This window comes from Pristis pectinata, chromosome 6 (assembly GCF_009764475.1).
Source record: "Pristis pectinata isolate sPriPec2 chromosome 6, sPriPec2.1.pri, whole genome shotgun sequence".
NCBI lineage: Eukaryota > Metazoa > Chordata > Chondrichthyes > Rhinopristiformes > Pristidae > Pristis > Pristis pectinata.
The window spans coordinates 99,603,089-99,625,646 of NC_067410.1; the positions used below are offsets into that span (position 1 = coordinate 99,603,089).

The 22,558-nt window shown below is 43.5% G+C and overlaps 1 protein-coding gene across 1 annotated transcript in view; it reads right to left on the reverse strand.

Moving 5' to 3' along the window:
* pcolce2b (procollagen C-endopeptidase enhancer 2b) overlaps positions 1-22,558 on the reverse strand; it is a 36,336-nt gene that overhangs the window by 8,361 nt on the left and 5,417 nt on the right. The window contains exons 3-6 of the mRNA XM_052018988.1: positions 17,437-17,692; positions 15,171-15,295; positions 6,307-6,443; positions 395-540 (exon numbers count right to left, since the gene is read on the reverse strand). Coding sequence (XP_051874948.1) covers positions 395-540; positions 6,307-6,443; positions 15,171-15,295; positions 17,437-17,692 — 664 coding nt within the window. The remainder of the gene's footprint in view (positions 1-394; positions 541-6,306; positions 6,444-15,170; positions 15,296-17,436; positions 17,693-22,558) is intronic.

Below are 22,558 nucleotides of genomic sequence, written 5' to 3' on the forward strand. Positions count from 1 at the left end.
TTGCAGTAAATTATGTTCATATGGACTTCCTGTTAATGAATGAATCATTTAAAAATCTTTATGGAAATGATAAGTAACGCATATTAAGAAACAACCTGCTGTGAGCGACTCACGTTTTAGAGATGGTCATCCTCGAGAGAGAGAGAGAGAGATCCATCATTGTCAACTCTAGTAGGAATTATAATTTCTTTATGTGCTTTATGGTGCTGCATGTGCGACCCATGAATAACATTTAGCTCACAGAGGGCCTACTGAGGTGGGTGGATTTACCAAAGGATTTATTAGTGAAAGGGCAGCACAGTGTTCCAGAGCTTAAGTGAAAAACATATTCAGGCACATTTAAACACTTTTTGTTCTTCAATACTAACTGTTCCCTGTACACTAATGAACTCACTTGTTATGGTTGGTGCTGTGACTGGTGCAGTTGTGCTGAGAAACTTCTTTGATCTGAATTTGTAGTGAGCCAGAAAGCCATCAGCTGTGACACTCAGATCCGAGAGGAACTGCACGACTATTTCATTTTCTTGCGACAGAACTGGCCTATACACACCAAAACAAAGAGCATCACAACAAATTGAGTTGGGCATGAACTAATAAAGTTCATAAGAAAAGCAAATGGCAAAAATAATATAACACAATTAGATAAAAAATTGCAGGAATTAGGCAAAATAGTACTAAAGAATGTTAGGTTAGAAATACAACTACATTAATTTCCCTATCACAAACATGCACATGTGGAGAGGCACCAGACAGATCGTGAGTGCTGGGTTTCTCCTGCTTGCCTTCCAGCACTCAGCAGGGGCTCTCCACTCGCCCGCACTTTGGCATGAAATGCACAGCCTAGGGAGATGAGTAGTGGAGAACAGAAAAATTAAAAGGACATAAAGGTCCTCATTTTAACATGCAGTTTTTCTTATTGCTTTTGACAGAAGCTGTCATGTTCTTGTATTTTAAGCACTTTCATTCAGCGGTTTGTCTTTCACAAATCATTTTCCAAATGACAGGAGACGCTATAATGCTTTGTAGTCAGATAGGTGGAAATGATGATTTAAAGGCAATGCTCTCTAAATAGCACAGTAATGAGGTAGATGCTTACCATTAACATCAGGAAATTCTAATACAGTGAAAAATAAACTCTTCACCTCCCAACTGTGAAGGGACGTCCTTTCTAACTCTAGACTCTCATCTTTCATTCCCTGATCAAGGCAATGAAATAGTGTTTGGCCCAGGGGTTTCTGTCACTTCTTGTTTTAGTACCCGGTAGCTCTGCGAGAGGAATCTCAACTAATTTTCCTGCACATTTCATTTTAATGGCCAAAGCCAAGATTTGGAACTTGGTGTGTGTTGGTAACTCTGGTCATGAAGCCAAGAGCATTTGAATGTCCACAACAATCACCTTGACAGATAATGTAATTTATACTAAGAAGGGCCTTGGATGTGAATGGAGTCCTGGCAAGTTCTACTTAAAATAACAACTAGACTAGAACTTCAAATAGGGCTGTTTATTCTCACTCCAACAGCAAGACCCTTTCCATACATGGTGGCTGCATCACATCTGTTGTGATGTCACTCTGTTCTCTAATCACATGACTTATTTATATAACGATATTCAAGTGGACCAGTATAGTTCCACTACAACTGCTGTAACTTGATTCATTGGCCAGTTTAGCATGGACTTCTAAAAATTACCTGAATAAGCATTACGTCTGACCTTCTCCTTAACGAAGGGAAGATGACTCAACTGCTAGTCATCTGTGTCCTTCGCCATAATAAAAGGATCTGCAGTTGTTTAATCAGAATCTCAATTGGCTTTCTGTCAATCAGAATGGAGACCTTGAAGCCCTGTTCTCTCACACTACAATCATATGTAACACAGATGCAATACAAAATAAATAGTCATCTGCAGTGATTGGGATTCCATTTTTGTGACTACTAATGAGAAATTTGAGCTTGTGTTGATGTCATATTCAGGACTACACTCGCATCTCTTATCCTGCATTTCACAAGCAGCTGATACATCTCTTTTCTGAAATGCTTAGTAATTACTTATTTTAAAAGAACAACTGTAGTACTTGCACACTTTAAAGGAACAGTTGTGAAGAATAACTGTCAGTACTTTCCATCATCTCAACTACCTCTCCAAATGAGATTTCCACATTACCAAGTCAGTGTGCGCGCGCGCAATACACTTCAGAGCTCGTTTCTATAAGGAATTTTGCTTGCTTGTATTCTCTCATTGCAGCATTCAGTGCCTGCATGTTCTTAGTACTCTTTTAGCTCAGGAATATCATTGACATTGAAAAACGTTTTCACTTTCTCACATACAGGCTTTGCTATCCAGCCCCACTCTGTCAGTGAATTACACATGACTTGCTATTTTTCTGTCATCTCCAATCAAAACAGTGCTCTCGTCTCCTGTGCACTTCCCACTTCTACTCTCATCTCGTTCCCACTCCTCCTTTCTTACTTTAATTTTGCTACAACAATAATGTGGAGCAGTTTAAAAAAAGGTCAGAAGCTGCTGCCTGGAGCTCTCCCTGAATCCCACTGGTATGACTGAAATAAACAACATAAGATGCACTTTACTCAGGCTGCAGTTGTGCAATTGAATCTTCAGACCTCATTTTCTGTTTTCCACAATGGAAAGGTCAAGAGACAAGGGCTCGCCTCAAAAATATTTGATTTGAAGTTACTTTTCTGGATTCTTTCCCCATTTTATTAAACACTTCCAGTCCTTGTATTGTAATTGTAGTACATCTAAGGTGGACTTTATATGCTACTTAAGTTTCAATAAGTTCTATTTATAGTAAAGCCTACAGGACATAGGAGTTTCAAACAAGTGTGTTTATTCTAAATAGAACAGTAAGGAAGTCTCAACAGGCAATGCTTACATGATAAAATGTAATGATGTCATTATGTCCTTTGATCTCATTAATTATTTAAATAATATAGACAAATAAACTGCAGATAGGTTTAATTTTCTTCACTTTTCCACAGTAATTATTCTTATGCTTTTATAAAACAATGGTTTTAATTATAAGGAGACGCAAGAGACTGCAGATGCTGGAATTTGGAGCAACACACAAGATGCTGGAGGAACTCAGTAGGTCAGGCAGCATCTGTGGAGGGAAACAGACAGTCAACATTTCCAGCCAAGACCCTTCATCTGGACCTCAAACCAAAACATCGACTGTCCATTTCCCTCTGGTTTTAATTATAACCTTAGCATCAAGGTATAATTTTATAATTGTATACCAGTCTGCTGACTGATAGCTTAGAGCTATAATGGCAAGAGTTTTGAAGGAGTAGGGGGAACCGAAGGCAAGTCATGGTATCGTACTCAACATCTGGAGCATCTAGATGCTTGTCAGTGACTAGTTCTGAATGACAACAGATGGGTTCTCTCCTGCCTGTGGGTTTTCAGTCCCCAATCTTACAGCCTTTTGTGGTCACTGGGATGGGGGGAGGGGGTATGTTGAGGAGGAAGGCTAGCAAGGGATCAATCACCAAATAGAGGCTCAAAAGGAGAGCAAAGAAAATCAGAGTTGGGGTCAACTTTGTTAATTTTGGTGGCTGGTTGTTAGTAAGAGCTCTCAAATCCTGGGGTGGAACCTAACTCAGGAAAAACAATGGAGGGAATGGAAGGTGCTTCTTCTACCTGGTCCCATCCTTTGTGGGATCACTTTTAGATGAGATACTAATGGCATGTTAGAAATCTCATCAGTTCAACCCAACGTGCCACTGGTAATAAATATTTCATGAAGGAACTGTACCATCGAGAGTGCATCTTCGAAATTTTTTTTTTGATGAGGCAGGATTTAGAGTTATTTAGAGGTACAGCATGGAAACAGACCATTTGGCCCACCACATCCACACTGACCAGTGGGCATCCATCCACACTAATCCCATCTCCCAGCATTTGGTCTACTATGCCTAAACAAATTCAAGTGTTCACCTCAACACTTCTTAAATGCTGTCGGCAACTCTGCTTCCACAACTCTCCCAGGCAATGTATTCCAGGTACTCGACTCTCTCTGGGTCAAGAAAGTCCCCCCATATTCCCTGTGAATCCCTTCCCTCTTATCCTAAATCTATGTCCTCTTGTTTGTCAACTCTGATGGGGTGTGGGGGGGTGGGGAACAGTTTCCTGTAGTCTATCCTATCCATATCCTTCAGTATTTTATATACCTCAATCAGGTCCCCTCTTAACGTCCAGGGAGAAGAGACCCAACTTCTCTAGTCTCTCCTCATAACTGAAACACTCTATCCCAGGCAATATTCTGGCATCCTGTCCGTCACTATCAAATCCTTCCTATAGTGCAGCACCCAGAAATGCATGCAGTATTCCAGTTGAGGCCTAACCAAAGTTTTATAAAGTTAGAGCATAACCTCCCTGCTTTTGTATTCATTGCCCGAATGAAGGCCAGTATCCCACATGCTTTCCTAACCACATTTTCTACTTGCGCTGCCACCTTCAGGGATCTCTGTTTTCCAAGGTCCCTTTGTTCATCAATGCTCCGCAAGACCCTACCGTTCATGGTATATGTCCTAGCCATATGAGTACTCCCAAAATGCATCACCTCACATTTATCTGGATTGAACTCCATCTGTCATTTTTCAGTCCATTTCACCAACACATAAATATCACCCTGTAGCCTGAGACTACCCTCCACACTATCAACAACTCCACCAATCTTCCTATCATCTGCAAACTTACCGATCATGCCTCCTACATCCACATCCAAATCATTCACATATTTTGCAAACAGCAAAGGTCCCAGCATCAATCCCTGAGGAACACCACTAGTAACATTAACACAACTCTCCATCATCACCCTCTTAAGAAAAGGGACCACATTTGCTGTCATCCAGTCAACAGGAACCTTATGTGGTCAGCAAAGATTTAAGAATCTCATTTATGGTCCTAGCAATTTCTTCCCTTGCCTCCCACAGCTGCCTGGGATAGATCACATCCAGCCATGGGATTTATTCACCTTTAATCCCGCTGAGGTATCAAGTATGTCCTCTTTAATGATCGAAACTTGCACTAGACTTTCACCTTCCTCTTCACTAAATTCTCCAACTACAAAGTCCATTTCCTTAGTGAATATTGATAGAAAGTATTCCTTTAGGACCTCTCCTATACGTTCTGGCTCCATTCACAGATTTCCCGTGTTATCCCTAATGGGCCCTACTCTTTCCAGACAGGATTAACCTTAACCTTAATCCTGTCTGACAGTAATATTTCATGACCCCCTCTTTTCCTTTTTAAGCACCTCCCTACACTTTTTGTATTCCAGAAGAGCCTCGCTCTTCTTTAGTTCCCTATACCTGCCACGTTTCCTTTTTTCTGTTTATTCAACCCTCAATAACCTTCGACATCCAGAGTTTCCTGAAATTGATTTCCCTGGTTCTTACCCTTACAGGAACATTGCCCCTGAACCCTTGCTTTCTCTCCTGTAAATGTTTTGCATTGTGCAGATGTAGATTTGGCTGCAACTAGATGCTCCTAGTCTACCTTAGCCAGGTCCTGTCTTATTGTCAAAATTGGCCTTCCCCAATTTAAGATGGTTATTTAGATCCATGGGCTTCTGTCACCTCCTTGGACTCTGTCTTTACCTCTCGCTGTCCTGGTGAAGCAGCCAGCATAATCAAAGACCCCACCCACCCAGGTCATCCTCTCTTCTCTCCTCATCCATCGGGTAGAAGATACAGGAGCCCGAGGGCACGTACCACCAGACTTAAGGACAGCTTCTACCCCACTGTGATAAGACTATTGAATGGTTCCCTTGTACGATGAGATGGACTCTGACCTCACGATCCACCTTGTTGTGACCTTGCACCTTATTGCACTGCACTTCCTCTGTAGCTGTGACACTTTACTCTGTACTGTTATTTTTTACCTGTACTACATCAATGCACTCTGTACTAACCCAATGTAACTGCACTGTGTAATGAACTGACCTGTACCATCGGTATGCAGGACAAGTTTTTCACTGTACCTCAGTACAAGTGACAAATCAATACCTTGGCAGAGCAGCTGGGTGCTTTTTGGAATATCACTGCCTCAACAGTTAAGGAGCCCCAGGAGCAAGCATCTATCCTGATATACGAATCAATCCATTCCCCAGGATCTGTGACCAGGCAAAATTCCTACTCTGTCACAGATGGAAAAAGGTCAGATCTAACAGAACTTTAATACCAAGTTTCCCATCCTGTCATTGTGGCCAAAGAACAGTAACCCCAAGAGACCAAGTGAAGGAAGAATAAAAACACATTTGGAGAAATATCATCAAGGTCACTTACGCTGGAGGGCTATCTCCACAGAACTTGCCAATTCGTTTTGCATCATTGTTTTCACCACCATTATACACAGAAACATAATCGTATCGGCAGTAGTTGTCTCTTTCAACATCAAACTTCTCGAATTTTAACTCAATTATCTGTTAAAAATTGAAATTAACACATATCAATTGTTGGGTAGAGACACTGCTTCAGACAAAAGTTAATAGCTTGTTACTGTTTTGTGAAAATCTCCAATTCTTACAGCTATTAAACTTCCTATTTTAATATAATAGTCCCATTGAATATCTCATCAGACCATGGACCATTAACTTTAAACCTAGTTTACAAATCCCTCCATGTCCTTGCCTCTCCTCAATGCTGTAAACTCATTCAGACCTACAAGTTTAGAGTATCTGCGTTCCTCCTATTCTCGTTCTGTAAGAACAGCGGATTATAATCATTCCATTATTGTGGCCATGCCTTCCATTCAGAATTCCATCCCTATATGAAAACGAAAATTGTCTTTGTTCTCTCCCTATATCTTTCTTCTACTTTCCCTCTTCGCTTTTTTATGATGCTCCTTATCTTTTTGACAAAGTCTTTTAGTGATTTAGCTTAATGTTTTCATATTGACGGTCAAATTTTGTTTGATTATGCCACTGTTAAACATCTTGGGACATTTTACCATGTCAATGGTGCTTTATAAATACAAGTAGTTAGTGTTAATCAGAAAACAGGAAAGCCATTAATATACAAAAGTGCAGAGCATAATCAGCTCTACTGTACCATTTAATCAATAAAATTACTTTTAAAATGAATGCATAATGAACAGTGAACTAGATCATGTAATCCCCCTGGCTCTGCATAAAAGTCTGTTTTTAGAAGTGTAAAACTTAAGACTTACCTGTTCTTTGGCATTCTACATTAATCTCTTTAAGGACCATTGGTTAAACCATTGGAAAATTTACAGCAGTTTCTTTTTGGATTAGAGCGCCATAAATTAGTTAAACTATATGGTCCTAACTAAATTGCAATCTTGCAGTATTTGTAGATTCCACAATATAAAGCCTCTGCTGCACTTGTTTTTGGCTTGGGCCATCATTGGTGAGTGCTGTTCAGACAAAGACACCCCTCACATTCCTCATCATGTAGCCGAATGTGATGCGTTCCCGAAAGGAAAACTCGGAGACGTTGTGGCTAAATCGGAGCACACTTTACTGTGTGAAGCAAAACGTGCGCGCATGAAGATACCAGAGATCCTCTCCGGCAGATGTGATGTCAGGATCCTGCCGGAAGGCCCGCCCCGCAGTCAGCTTGCGACGCGCTACTGCGCATCCGCCCGCGGCTGCCGATGGCGGTTCGAGTCCCGTAAGTACGGGCCACTACACCACCACCACCCCCCCAGAAGCGTCCATCGGGGGCGTGGGACCCCCAGTCTGTGTGTCCCTCTTGGGTGGCCTGCCCCATCGGCATGGTGAAGGTATCTTCACCGGCTGTTCAATGTCCAAATGTGCCGGTCCACCATAAAAGTCTCTTTGTGGCCACCCACCTCCACGACACATGTAGATCCATTGTGTCAGAGCACCCTGAAGGGTCCCTCGTACAGTCTCTGCAGCTGTGACTTGTGCATGCCCCTGCAGATGAAAACGTACTCACAGTCCCGGAGGTCCTTAGGGATAAAGGACGGTGTAGTGCCATGTCTGGAGGTGGGAATCAGTGCCAGGGTCCCTACCTTATCCTGTAGCCTCGTCAGCACTTCCACCAGCGTCCCTGCTGGACCTTGGGCCTCTGGCACGAACTCACCTGGGACCGTCAGGGGAGTGCCGTAGACTAACTCCGCTGAGGAGGTGCCCAGGTCCTCCTTGGGGGCCGTGCGGATGCCCAGTAAAACCCAGGGGAGCTCGTCTGTCCAGTTGGGCCCCCTGAGGTGCGCTATCAGGGCTGATTTGAGATGCCTGTGGAACTGCTCGACCAAACTGTTGGACTGGGGATGATACGCTGCGGTGTGATGTAACCGGGTGCCCAAGAGCTGCGCCAGTGCTATCCACAGGCCTGACGTGAACTGTGCCCCTCTGTCGGAGGTGATGTCCGCTGGGAGTCCGAACCTGGCGATCCAGTTTGCGATGAGCGTCCTGGCGCAGGATTTGGTGGACGTGTCTGTTAGTGGCACGGCCTCTGGCCATCTGGTGAACCTGTCGACCGTGGTAAAGATATACCTGGCGCCCCAGGAGACAGGCAGGGAGCCGACAATGTCCACGTGGATGTGCTGAAACCTCCCGAGCGTCGGCTGGAACTGCTGGAGGGGGGCCTTCCCATGCCGCTGGACTTCGGCGGTCTGGCAGTGTATGCAGGTCCTGGCCCAGTGTCTGATCTGCTTGCACAAACCGTGCCAAACAAATTTGTCCGCTACCAATTTGATAGATGCCCGGATGGACGGGTGGCCCAGGCCATGTAGCGTGTCGAAAACCTGTCGCTTCCATGCTGCTTGTACCACGGGCCGGGGTCTGCTGGTAGACTTGTTGCACAGGAGCCGAACCGCAGTTGGGCCGACGGGAACGTCCTCCAGCTGGAGTCCCGAAACGGCGGCGCGGTAGGCCAGGATCTCTGTGTCCACCAGTTGCGCCTGTGCCAGCACCGTGTAGTCGACCCCTGGGGATGTGGTGGTCACCGAGTGGATGTGGGGGCGGGACAGCGTGTCGGCGACCACGCTGTTCTTCCCTGCGATGTGGCAGACATCCGTGGTGAACTCCAAAATAAAGGAGAGATGCCTCTGCTGCTGAGCCGACCATGGGTCCGATACTTTTGCAAGGGCGAAGGTGAGGGGCTTGTGGTCTGTATATACGGTGAAATCCCTTCCTTCGAGGAAATACCGGAAGTGCCGGATAGCCAGATAGAGCGCTAGCAACTCCCTGTCAAAAGCGCTGTACTTCACCTCCGGTGGTCGCAGGTGCTGGCTGAAAAAGGCAAGTGGTCGCCACTGGCCCTCAACGAGCTGCTCCAGGACTCCGCCGACCGCCATGTCGGAAGCATCGACTGTGAGTGCTGTGGGCACATCAGTTCTCTTTCAGGAGGGTCACTTTCACCGACACTTCTTTGGTCCGCTCAAAAGCCTCCGTGGGCTCCGTGTCCCATGCCACCTCTTTGGCTTTGCTGGCCAGACCGAAAAGAGGCCCCATGATGCGCGCCGCTGCCGGCACGAACCAATAACAGAAATTTACCATCCCCACAAATTCTTGCAGGCCCTTGACTGTGCTGGGTCTGGGGAACTGGCGGATGGCCTGGATTTTGTCCGGTAGTGGGGCGGCACCATGCTGGCTGACCCCGTGGCCCAAGAAGTCAATTTCCGTCAGCCCGAATTGGCACTTCGCCGGGTTGATTGCCAGTCCATGGTCTCTCAGGCGCTGGCAGAGTTGGCACAAATATGCCACGTGCTCTTGGTGTGACTTGCTGGCCACCAGGATATCGTCTAGGTAGATGAAGACGAAATCCAGACCTCATCCTACCGAGTCCATAAGCCTCTGGAAAGTCTGGGCAGCATTCCTGAGGCCGAAAGGCATCGTTAGGAATTTGAATGACCCGAAGGGGGTGATGAGGGGTTTCTTGGGCATATCGTCAGGGTGTACAGGGATCTGATGGTACCCCCGGACCTGGTCGATTTTCAAAAAGATGGCCGCCCCGTGCAGGTTTGCCGTGAAATATTGGATGTGAGGCACCGGGTATCGGTCGGCAGTTTTGGCGTCATTGAGTCTCCCGTAGTCCCCGCAGGGTCTCCACCCTCCTGCGGACTTGGGTACCATGTGTAGCGGAGATGCCCACGAGCTGTCCGAGCGATGGATGATCCCCATCTCCTCCATCTTCCGAAACTCTTCCTTGGCGAGGTGGAGCTTGTCGAGTGGGAGTCTACGGTTTCAGGTGTGCAGCGGTGGTCCCTGTGTGGGAATGTGGTGTTGCACGTGGTGCTTGGGATCAGTAGTGGAGAACTGCGGGGTGATGATGGAGGGAACATCCGCCAGCACCCTGGTGAACTCATCGCCTGAAAATGTGACTGAGTCCAGGTGGAGGGCTGGGAGGTGGGCTTCTCCGAGCTGGAAGGTCTGGAAGGTCTGGGTGTGGACCAAACGCCGGCCCTTCAGGTCGACCAGGAGGCGGTTGGCCCGTAGGAAATCCACCCCTAGTAACGGCTGTGATACCGCTGCTACCATGAAGGTCCAGGTGAAGGAACTGGGTCTGAAACGCAGCGGGATGGTGTGTGTGCCATACGTTCGGATGGTGGTGCCATTTGCGGCAGTGAGGTCGGGGCCACGTTATGGGTGTCCATGTTGGAGGGGGGAAGAACGCTGATTTTGGCCCCGGTGTCCACCAGGAAATGTCGCCTGGAGTGTTGATCCCAGAGGAATAGGAAGCTGTCTCGATGGCCAGCCGTTGAAGCCACTAGCGACGGCCGGCCCCGGCATTTCCCGGGAAGCTACATGGTGGGCAGCAGCGGTGCACGTTTGACCCCCATCAGTCCGAACCTTCATCCTTGTCCCCTGCGGGTCTCGGTGGCTTCGGTTGTGGGGTTTTGGCCTTGGGCTGCGCGGTCGTGGTTAGGTAGATGGAAGCCGCTCCCTGCTGCTTACCCTGCCACAGAATGTCCGCCCTGGTCGCTGAAATCCTCACCTGCGAGGACGAGGCGAATGTCCTCCGGCAGTTGCTCAAGGAACAACTGCTCGAATAAAAGGCACGGCTTATGGCCATCCACGAGTGCCAGCATGTCGTTCATCAGCTTGGATGGCTTGCGGTCGTCCAGGCCATCCATGTGCAGAAGCCGTGCGGCTCGTTCGTGGCGGGAAAGTCCAAAAGTACGGATTAGGGGTGCCTTGATGCTAGCGTACCTGTCCTCCGTTGGTGGTTGGTGCAGGAAGTCGATGATCCAGCCTGCCGTGTCTTGGTCGAGCGTGCTGACCACATAGTAGTACCGCGTGGCATCGGCTGTAATGCCTCTGATGCTGAACTGGGCCTCAGCCTGCTCAAACCAGACATGGGGCTGAGCGGCCCAGAAAGTCGGGAGCTTGAGCGAGACTGTGTTGTGCGAGTCGTTGGAATTCATGTTGCGGGTTCCAGATGCCGTCTGGAAGTGTCGGGGTCACCAAATGTAGCCGAACGCGATGCGTTCCCGAAAGGAAAACTCGGAGACATTGTGGCTGAATCGGAGCACACTTTACTGTGTGAAGCAAAACGCGCGCACTCGAAGGTACCCGAGAGCCTCTCCGGCGGACGTGACGTCAGGATCCCGCCGGAAGGCCCGCCCCGCGGTTAGCTCGTGACGCGCGGCCGCCAATGGCGGTTCGAGTCCCATAAGTAAGGGGCGCTACAGTCACTCCCTCTGTTCAAGGTGCCCCATCTAGAAAAGAGAAACAGCATGGAGACAGTAGCAGGGGTGAGGGAAGAGCATGCAGAGGGATCAGCATGTGTGGGCCCAGGTCAGAGGTCAGCTACCGTCAGACAGTGGTGGGAAATGGCAAGTGAGGTGACCTGCTTCTATAAGTTTCGGGGGGTTGGGGGGGGGGGGGGTCAGCCCAGCCAATCTGTAGATGGCAGTTGGAAAATGAGTGAGGCTGGTTCCTGAGGCTGGATCTCTTTGTTGGGGCTCACCTGCCCCAAGCCTGGGTTCTGAAAGCGATGAAGCAGCACCAATCCCTGGGTCACTACCATCAACTCACTCCCAAGTAAAACCTGAAGAATGATGACTGATGGAAGAGACACAGGAGCACAAGCCATGAAGGTTTAAGGTGCCTTTTAGAAGTATAAAAAGTACTTATGTAGCTTGAGATCTTTTGTCTCCTCAGAAATAAAAGTCCACTGACTTGCAAATTACCACTGTTAATGAAAAATCAATATTACTTTTCCGCAATTTTGCCTGCCTTGTACACAGCCCAGGCACAATTTTTTTTTGAAGTTAGGTACAGCCTTGGCAATGTGGCGTCTGCCAGGAATGCAGGAATCAATGTGTATATTTCTCAGTCACAAAGAAGCTGCACAGGGAGTGACTGAATTCTTTCTCACAGAAGTGGATGGGATTGTTGACAGGAGCATGTATGGTAACGGGAAGGTAATCAATGACTCTTTATAATTTAGTGAATGCTCCCCCTTTGTAGAACTCCAGTGCCCTGCCATGCTGGTGATGAGGGTCCATAGGGAAGCTGATGTACTGGCTAGCTCCAGGAATAGCTTGGCTGATGAACACGTGCACAGCAGATTGGTCAATCACAGAATTGTATAGCACTGAAGCCAGTTAGCTCATCCTGCCTCTGCCAACTCTTTGGAAGCCTCTGCCCTTTCCCCACTTTTTATTCATTTTCTAAGAATATATCCAATTCCTTTTTGAGAATTCTTCTTGAATGTACTTTCATCCATAACTTCAGGCTGTTCATTCCAGGGTTAAAAATTGACCAGATCTCACGAGATTCAGTCAGTCAGCTTATTTAAAACAGAGGAGGGTTCAAGGCTGTCATGGCATTAGCAATGGCTTTCCAATTGAAGGGCATATTCTGCAGGTACTGGTCCAACATTATGAAGAAGTAGGATTGCTTGGGCTAGATTAGCATGAATGAGAGGTGACCTTATGTCTCCTCCACACCCTGGCTTCCTTATCTTCTTCATTTTCATCCAAGTTACAAGGGTAGAGAGATATTTCCAAACAAAATCCTGTGTGGCACGGACGAGGAGCAAAAATAACAACCCCAGAGCAGAGGGCAACAAGCCATACAGTAAAGATCAACCAAAAGAAAGCAGAGCTTTTTTTTAAACTAGTTACTCATTCCTTAAATTCACTTCCACCTTCATCTTAGATGGGAAACTTACTGGCAGGAAAGAACTACACTCGACATTTACAGTCAGGAATGTTCATTGTAACCAAAGCACTCATTCCACCTCAGACTGCAAATATGTAAAATCGATGAGAAAATTCTTGGCTTACGAACTGTTGATGTTCAAATATCACCTTAAACATTGGTTCTTTGTCTTTTTTTTGGACAATCAAGCTGAGGGATGTCAGCATTTAGAAGAAGAACTCTTCCTAGTTCAGGCACTGAGCATAAGAGTTGGGATGTCATGTTACAGCTATGCAAGACTTTTGGTGAGACTGTGTGCAGACTTGGAGCACTGTGCGCGTTTCTGGTCGGTCACCTCGCTATAGGAAGGATGTCATTAAGCTGGAAAGGGTGCAGAAAAAAATCCTCGAGGATGTTACTGGGACTGGAGGGCTTGAGTTATAAGGAGGGACTGGAAAGGCTGGGCATAGGAGGCTGAGAGGTGACCTTGTAGAGGTTTATAAAAATCACAAGAGGCATGGATAAGGGGGATGGTCACAGTCTTCTTCCCAGGGTAGGGGAGTCTAAAGGGCATAGATTTAAGGTGAGAGGGGAAAGATTTAAAGGGGACCTGAAGGACAAGAGGATGGTGGATATATGGAACAAGCTGCCAGAGGAAGTGGTAGAGGCGGGTACAATTACAACATTTAAAAGACATTTAGGCAGGTACATGGGTAGGAAAGGTATAGAGGGATATGGGCCTCTAGCTGAAGTCAGCATGAACAAGTTGGGCCAAAGGGCCTGTTTCTGTGCTGTATAACCCTATGACTCTATCAAGAGTTCCAGAACACAGAGGAGATTTACCTGGCTTGGAGCATTACAGTTATGAGGAGAGACTGGGTTTGTTTTCCTTGGAGTGGGAAAGGCTGATAGAGGTATACAGTATTAGGAGGGGCACAGATAAAGTCGATAATGAGAAAATTTCCCCCATAACAGAGGTATCTAAAGCCTGAGAGTATAGGTTTAGGGTGAAGAGTAAGAGGTTTAGGGGGATCTGAAGAAAAATCTTCACCCAGAGGGTGGTTATAATCTGAAACTCACCACCTGTGAAGGTGGTGGAGGCAGGTATTCTCATAACATTGAAGAAGTACCTGGATGTGTATATGAATCACCAAGGCATAGAAGACTAAGAACCAAATGCGAGGAATTGGGATTAATGTCGATGGTCAGCATGGACATGATGGGCTGAAGGGCCTGTTTCTGTGCTGCATGACTCCATGATGCTTGGCACAATGAAAGGCAAAATTAAAAACACTCTTTACCCTCACAATGTGCCTCACATGCTACTTCTGGAGAGCACCTTCTTTATCTGTGTGAAATTTCTTTTATGACTAAGTGCCATCATCCTGAGCCCTTTCCAAATATTAGTTCATATTAAATTTGGGGAGAGTTTTGTGTGGCAGGACTACATGGCATAGAACTGGACTGAAGCAGCCCAAATGCCTTTATTGTAGCAGCCTTGCAGCAAAACACAGAAGAGACTTGCATTCATTATTCTGGATACAAAACATGGCATTAGAAGTAGGACGTCAACATCCCCAGCACTGAGAATCTAGTTGTGCTCAATTGCTACGTTGGTCTCGCTACATTGCTCACATGCCTGACACCAGGCTCCTGAAACAGACACCATGTTTTGATTTCTGTCAAAGGGAGGGACCAGAGGACAGAGAAAATGATTCAAGGATGTGTCAAAGCCTCCGTGAAAAAAAAATGCATCACCTCCACTGACTCGTGGGAATACCTGGTCCACGATGGCTCAAAATGGAAAACGTTGGTATTGTTAACCTCGAGTCCCCATGCACGGGGAACACACAGAAGCCCTGCACACATGACAGAAAAAGTGTACCACCTGACAAACCACCCATCCACCTGGCCCATCAAACACCTCCTGCTCCAAATGTGGAAGGGCCTGGTGTTCCCACATTGGCCTCATTAGTCACCTGAGAACCCACAAAACCAGAGTGCAAGCATGTCATCCTCAATCCTGAGGGACTGCCTAAGGTGGCGGCGAAGATGTATACTGGTTAACGATACCTGATGTTTGGGTGCCACAATGTGCCATGAGCAGGAGACTCCGGCTGGGTAGTCATAGTCTGGCCAGTTGGGTGTTTTAAAGGAGCCAGGTGATTTTTCCAGACGACCACCACAAAACTGATCATCTATGGTTATGGAATAAAAATCTTCTCATTATATGTTCAGCAGTGAGCATTCAAAGTGAAATATACATATACATAACTAAGATCCCACATACTGGAAATCTGAACAGAAAATGGTAGAGATATTCAGTTGGTCAAACAGTATCTGTAGAGAGAAACAGAAACATGAACTTCCATCATGAAAAGTTATTGACCTGAACTGCTCGTACGGTTTCTCCCTCAGTAGATGCTGCCAGATCTGCTGAGTATTTCCATCATTTTCTGTTATATGTGAAACATACTTGTGTTGCACATATTTTTAAGATGCCAATAAAACATTGTTCCCTTGCTTCATATTTGTGCAATCTTGTTAAAACAGTCCTTGCATATTTGGTGTTGGCAGCAATAGCCACTAAACGGGATGGTTTCAACTGTACGAGACTTCTCCAAGTCACCAGTGAAATAGCAACTATTTAAAAATGAATTGAAGTTTGCACATGCATATTTACTCAAGTCAATTTTGAATTCATCTGGCAATATTAATAGGGCACCATCAACTGGAATGGGAGATCTGTCTCTGCTAACAATCCAAAATAAAAGTGTTAGATTCCACCATTACAACTTCAGCAACTGAAATCTATTTAAAATACTTCTTAACAGTACTCTTCTATGCGCTGCTTATACTTTAAAGTTTTAATTTGGATTTTTGAATGCGAACATATATCAGACATTAACACAGAAAAAAACATTTACACATAGTCATTGTGGCAAATTTGTTTTTTTTAAAAAATCCTTAAATAAGAATTATGCCAATTTGAAATTTAAATGTTGAAATAACAGTTTGTTACACGAACCTTTATATAAAGCTGCTCATAAGCAATTTGATTAGATTAACTTCTCCACTTGCACTGAGCCTCCTCTAATGTCCCACCTAAATGATTCATAATATGTGTGTTTTTCAGTGTTTAATTGGGTTAAAGGAATGTCACATGAAAAGTGTTACTTTCAGGTTTTCTATAAGTGTGAAAGAACTGTCAAGCTTTTGTGTGGTATTATAAACTGAAAGAAGACCTCCCTGGGAGAGTATAAACCTAGTACAGATCAGGAATGTTCCAGTTTCAATATCCATTTTACCTTGCACTCACTTCTTTCAATGGGACATCAGTAAATAACTTTAATTGGTTTCCATGATCCTCGCTTCATGTGGGAAAATGGATTAGGGTTCTTCCTCCTGATCATTATCCAAAGACTTTATCTGGAACTGCATATTGACAAGGATGGAATTCCTCTTGTTTTTGATTCTCACCATTGCAACCATCCCAATAAATGAACAGTTTCCTAATACTCATATGTCGGTAATATCCACCAAAGTGAGATATTAAAGAGAGCTTATCACTGTGAAGCAGAGAGGTCACCACAATCAATTTATTTTTCATCATAGTGCCTAATTCCCAGCCCTTTAAGCCAAATAATGAATTTAAGTATCGTGACTCCAACACATATGAGATGAAGGTGTTCTTTAGAGGGCTGAAGTGCTCTTTAAACACACCTCTATTTCATACGTGTTGAAGTCATAAATTGTGATAATTCATTAAAAAAAATCTCCCAATGACAAGCTAAGGAATTATATATCTACCAGTACTTTGAAAAAAGTAATAAAATTAAAACATAGAAAATTGCATTATTCTTACAAGATAACTAATCAAGGGGAGCTTTAAGGAGCCATCTGAAATATCTGATGTTGAATCAAACATTCATTTTTCATCTTTCCTGAATTTTAAGCTTAAAAAAACCTTCATTACAGAATGATGCAGTCTAACCATTGTTGTAACAAAAATGCCTGATTTGTGCACTAAAACCAGCAATAAGAATTCCATGATGCGTTTGGTTAATTGATTTTAACCAACACACTGGGTGAACTTCCCTGCATTTCAACAAATAGTGCCATGGGATTTTTAATTTCTGAACTTTAGCTAAAAATACTACACCACAATGCTTGTCAATGTGTGTGCTCTGGGCTACTGGAACTGGGCTTAATGTCACAACCTTTACTGCAAAGGTGAGAATACCATCATTGAATGATTTATATATTAGTTTATAGACATTTCTACTTTTGTCATCATTTAATAGTGCACAATCTGCCAGTAGGAATGAAATGACCTTACTTCTCTGGTTTGGCCGAGTTGCAGAGTACATAGCAACAAACCCACTTCCTGCAGTGTTGGCATCGGTTACCATCTGGACCAACATTTTGTTGCCAGTTGAGATGATGGCGCCAGGCTTTGAAGTACCACAAAATCTGCCCAACCGCTGGCCATTGACGTGTCCATCGTAAACATCAACGTAGTCGTACCTACAGAGTGTGTCACGTTCCAGATCAAGGAAACGGAAATTGAGAGCGACAACCCGGCCTTTTGGTACCTGTGAATGGTAACATTAAAAGGAAAAATTCACTGCTGGCCAGTGTTCACGCTGCAAGGTTAAAAGGGACAGCTACTCTGGCTCACCACAGCATACTAAAAATACCAATGTACAGAGCTGTGCTGTGAGCTAGGCTCACTTATTTAATGTTGTATTTATAGGTAACGGGAATTTCTCCATATCTGGATTACTACTTAAGAGGAAAACAAAGAAAATAAAATTATTTGTACCGTTATACTTCTACTACTTGCTTGAACTACTGCCCAATTAGACCCATTCCCCTGCTCGTTCCCCTTAAGATTTGAATTAAATATTCATACACTTGCTTTTTTAAAAACTATTATGGATTCCACTTCCATAATTGTTCCTGCAGTCTTTCATATCCCAGCAAACTTGTATAAACAACATATTCCCAATTCTTTATATGCTGACCATAAATTTTATTCTTCAGATGCTGACTGCAACTTGTGGAACTTTCCCCATTTGTCTCCTTAAAATCCCCCAAATTTTGAACACCTCTGATGTGTCAGCCTTCTCCACTCTAATGAATCAATCTAGGTTCTTTGCAAATGAATAAACTTAACAATTACTTTTTTTTAAAAAGAGTAATCAATGTGGATCTGCTTCAAGTAGTTACATAGAAATATAATTAATTTTAATTTAGTGATTTTAACTTTGAGACTTATATTTAATCTGCAAATGCTTACATAGTCTGGAAGCAAAGAGTAATACATTGTTAAATGAGGATCAACATCATGTAATAATTGTGAAGTTTGCTGAAGGTTGTGATGATATTGAGCATACCACCCGAGAGCTCAAAACTTAAGTCAGGACTTTAAGTTCTATCCGACATTGGTATCTATGAGTACCCTCACACTAGGGAGGTTATACTGCATCAACCTACACTTCAAGAACTAGTTTACTTCATTACTTTATTCTCTATGGAAAGGCCTAGCTGTCAACAATCACTATTTCGAGCGGCAGGTCCCTCCTCCCAACCAAGGAGAAGATACTTCCAGCTAATGAAGCAGTTTAAACACAGTTTATTTTATTTTAAGAGAGACATTTTTATTTCTAATAAGTAATTCTTAACAATGACTTGTAACTTACAAAGGATTTCCAAACACAAATACAATTCTTACAAACTAAAAGAAATCATGCCAACAAGTTGCAGATGGACAGGTCATCCGTCGCAAAAACCAAAGGCTGAGGAATGAATTCTAGGTCTTCTTTCTGTAACCCCTTCTCTCTGTCATTCCCCCCTAACCTGACTGCTTTCTAACATTTATACTGTTTTTTCCACTGAGTTGACATCATTGGTGTGTGATATTTTCTCAACCACATTTTCAGGCGAGGTGACTGGAGTATTTAATTAAGTAAATGTGGATTCCATTGTTCTCTTGTTTATGTTAAGAGGCTGAGCGGGGAGTATTGGTTAGAAGTTTAACTTAGCAAACAGCGAACATCTTGAGCCTTGGACAATTTCCACTGTTTTTGCAAAATGGATTTTAGCTTAATGAGCAACCACTTCTTGACCTTTGGACAGCTGCTGTGTTAAAAAATCTGAGGTTAGCAACACATTTTTTGGGGGTCTGGAAAGTGAATATCCATCACAAGGCCACCCATAAATAAAGGCAAGGCTGACCAATGAGTCTTCCACAACAGAGTAGCCTACAAAGCGATGGGCTGGGCATCATTAACTACTGCCAGTGTTTCCAAATGGAATTACTGGGATTCAGACATTAAGTACTGGAACTCCGTGCATGCACTGTGAAAGGCAGAAGTCCAGGGCTTTCTGACAGATAAAACACAGTTTGCGTCACCATTGGCCTCCACTTGGAGTCCAACAACATAGCCCAGACTTGGCACAAGATTAACTGGAGATTCTAGGAGTTGAGGGGAATAGGGAAAGTGTCAGAAAGTGGTGTCTGAGGTCAGTATTGGATCATTCATGATCTTACTGAATGATGGAGCAGATCTGAGAGGCTAACTGGCCTACTCTTGTTCCTGGTTCTTTTGTTCTTTATCAATATTTAAAAGACAAAAGGTAGCAGATATGTGATCATCTCATTTTACTTCTAAGTCCATGTCACAATATTTGTGAAAATATTTTCACAATGAAAGAAATTTAGGTAAGATTTTCAATGGTTAAAAACAAATCATTGTGGAGTTTGGTCTCAAGCCATGCAAGAGGACTACTGGGAATTAATCTTAGTCCTCGCACTGGAATTTCTCTGACCTTTAATTAATCATAAGCATAATGAATGTACACATGGCAATGCTCCATTTTCAAATAATGACTTATTCTATCCGTAGCAAATGAGTAGATGTTGTGGTTGAAATCATATCACAGAATCATACAGTCAAAGAACTGTTTGGTCCATTACGCTTATAGTCAATAAAGAAGCTAGTTAGGCTTGGAGCAACAGTGGTGAAATGAGCTGACTTGCAAAACGCTAACATGCAGGTGAAGCAAGTAATTAGGAAAGCTAACAGAATGTTATCGTTTCTTACAAGGGGAATTGAATACAAAAGTAGGGAAGTTATGCTTTGGTTTTGTTGGTGAAACTGGTAAACTGTACTGTTTTGGTCTCTAGTTTAGAGAAGGATGCAAATGCATTGAAAGCAGTTTATAGAGGGTTTACTGGACTGATACTTCAAAATGGATGGTTTGTTTTACAAGGATAGGTTGGACATTCTAGGCTTGTATCCACTGCATTAAGAAGAATGAGAAGGGACTTGTTTGAAACACAAGATCCTGAAAGTCTTGACAAGATGAATGGAAAACGTTTTGGAAGTGGGAAGACTCTAGAACTAGGAGACACTCTTTAAGAATAAGGGGTCGCCGCCCATTTATGAGAGAGGAGGTGATTTTTTTTCCCTCTCAAAGGGTCATGAGTCTTTTCAATTCTCTTCTTTACAGGGGAAGTGGTAGTAGTGTCTTTAGGGCAGATGCAGATAGATTCTTCATAAGTAAGGGGGTGAAAGATAACAGTGGGTAGAGGGGAATGCAGATTTGTGCTTACAGTCAAATCAGTCATAAACTCATTGAATAGCAGAGCAGGCTCAAGGGGTCAGTAGCCTACTTCTGCTTATGATTCATATGTTCATATATTTGTATTTTAATGGAGATTGTGGGACAATGATTTAGGAGGAGGAGGAAGAGGAAAGTTAATATAAAAATTACCTTGCTTTTGTTTAATATGTTCAATTATATTTTTTAATTAACTTTAATCTGTATTTTTAAAAAAAATTTATTACTTACTTCAATTTTATCAGTTTTACAACATCAATTATTGTAAAAACTATGAACATCAATTGCATCCTTTACAACTGGCAAAATCCTGACCCCAATTTTGCCAGCTGTCAAAGGTTATCAGTGACATTTTAGGGATGGGACCTCCTCGATGTACTGTCAGAGCCCTAGTCACATCTGATACTCAGTGACTCCAGGGTGCAGATGGCCAGCAAAATTGGATCAGGTAAGTGCTGGTGTAAAAATACCAGACCAGCACAATTCTGCCCAACATTTACAGTTAGCTAGTTGTTTAATCAGACCTATATAAACCAAAGTCAGAAATGCAAGTATACTATATATTACTGTTATTCTACCTTCTAATGGACAACAGTGACAACACATCAAAACTCACTTCATTGACTGTAATGGTTGGGATATCCCAAGATTCTAAACCAGAAAAGGTATGTTAGTTTATCCAAGGAAAGATTATTTATGAATAAGCTAGTATAACAAGAAGCCATGTCTTTAGTTCCCAAGGCCATAAGTTTCTGTAAATCCCTTCCTCTAGCTCTCTACCCCTCCCTTGTTCTTTGAGATGCTGCTTAAGATTTACTTCTTTGTTTTTGACAGTTACAATAATATATCCTTTTGTGGCTCACCGTGAAACCCAATTTTGATAGCACTCTTATGAATCTCTGAGAGTTGCTGTCAATTTTAAGTGACTTTATAAATACAAATTATTGTTTGCAGCATCATCGTGGGCATACCAGGCATCACATCAAACAGAATTTCAGATGTATCTCTAAAGAAATACACTCAAAGAGCCAAAGCAGGATTTGAGTGTACTTTTGAGACAGTCTCTGGATTTTTTTTAGTTTTGTTTCTGTTTCAAAAAGTTAGTTGGAATGTTACGTCCAAGTGTTGGCATATCCATGATATTTTCTAACAAGCAGTCTCTTTCATTTTGCTTTGGAGAGAAAAAAAAATGAGGAGAATTGCAAGGATGTCACACAGCCCAGCAGATACCAAAAGTAGGTTGTTCTCACCTGCCAATACCCTCTCATAGGCAGGGATAGACCTATCATATGTACCTCTGAACATGTGCAGTTGCCTTAATGGGCTCTAGGTTAATTAATAATAATCCAATCCAGAGTCATGCTGATCTTCTGCAGATATACTCAATTATGACCTCAAGTCCTTTTCCCGTCTCCTTTCAGTCTACCTGCAATACTGTCCTATGCAACGAGTGCATGAAATGGCAAACAGAGAAACATTCCATCCCATCATTCTGCACCATTTCCAACACCACCAGGTATGGGCCAGAGTGCTGCATCAATGATTCTCTTGGCAGTGGGTTCAATTTTCTACTTCATTTGTCATGCTAACCATGAAATTTAGAAAGTTATTTTGTTACCAGAACAAACTTTTCAAAAACTGAAATATGTTATAAATGTAATTGTTTTACATTGTTTAATCTTATGTAGATGCAAATCTTCATACTTAACCCTTTATAAGCAGCTGCTCAAAAGTGGTCCCCGTTTTCCTCTGGTAAAAAATAATTGCCAGACCCATTCTCACCCCAGAGATATATCTGCTTAGGCTATGAATAGCTCAATTAATCAATGCAC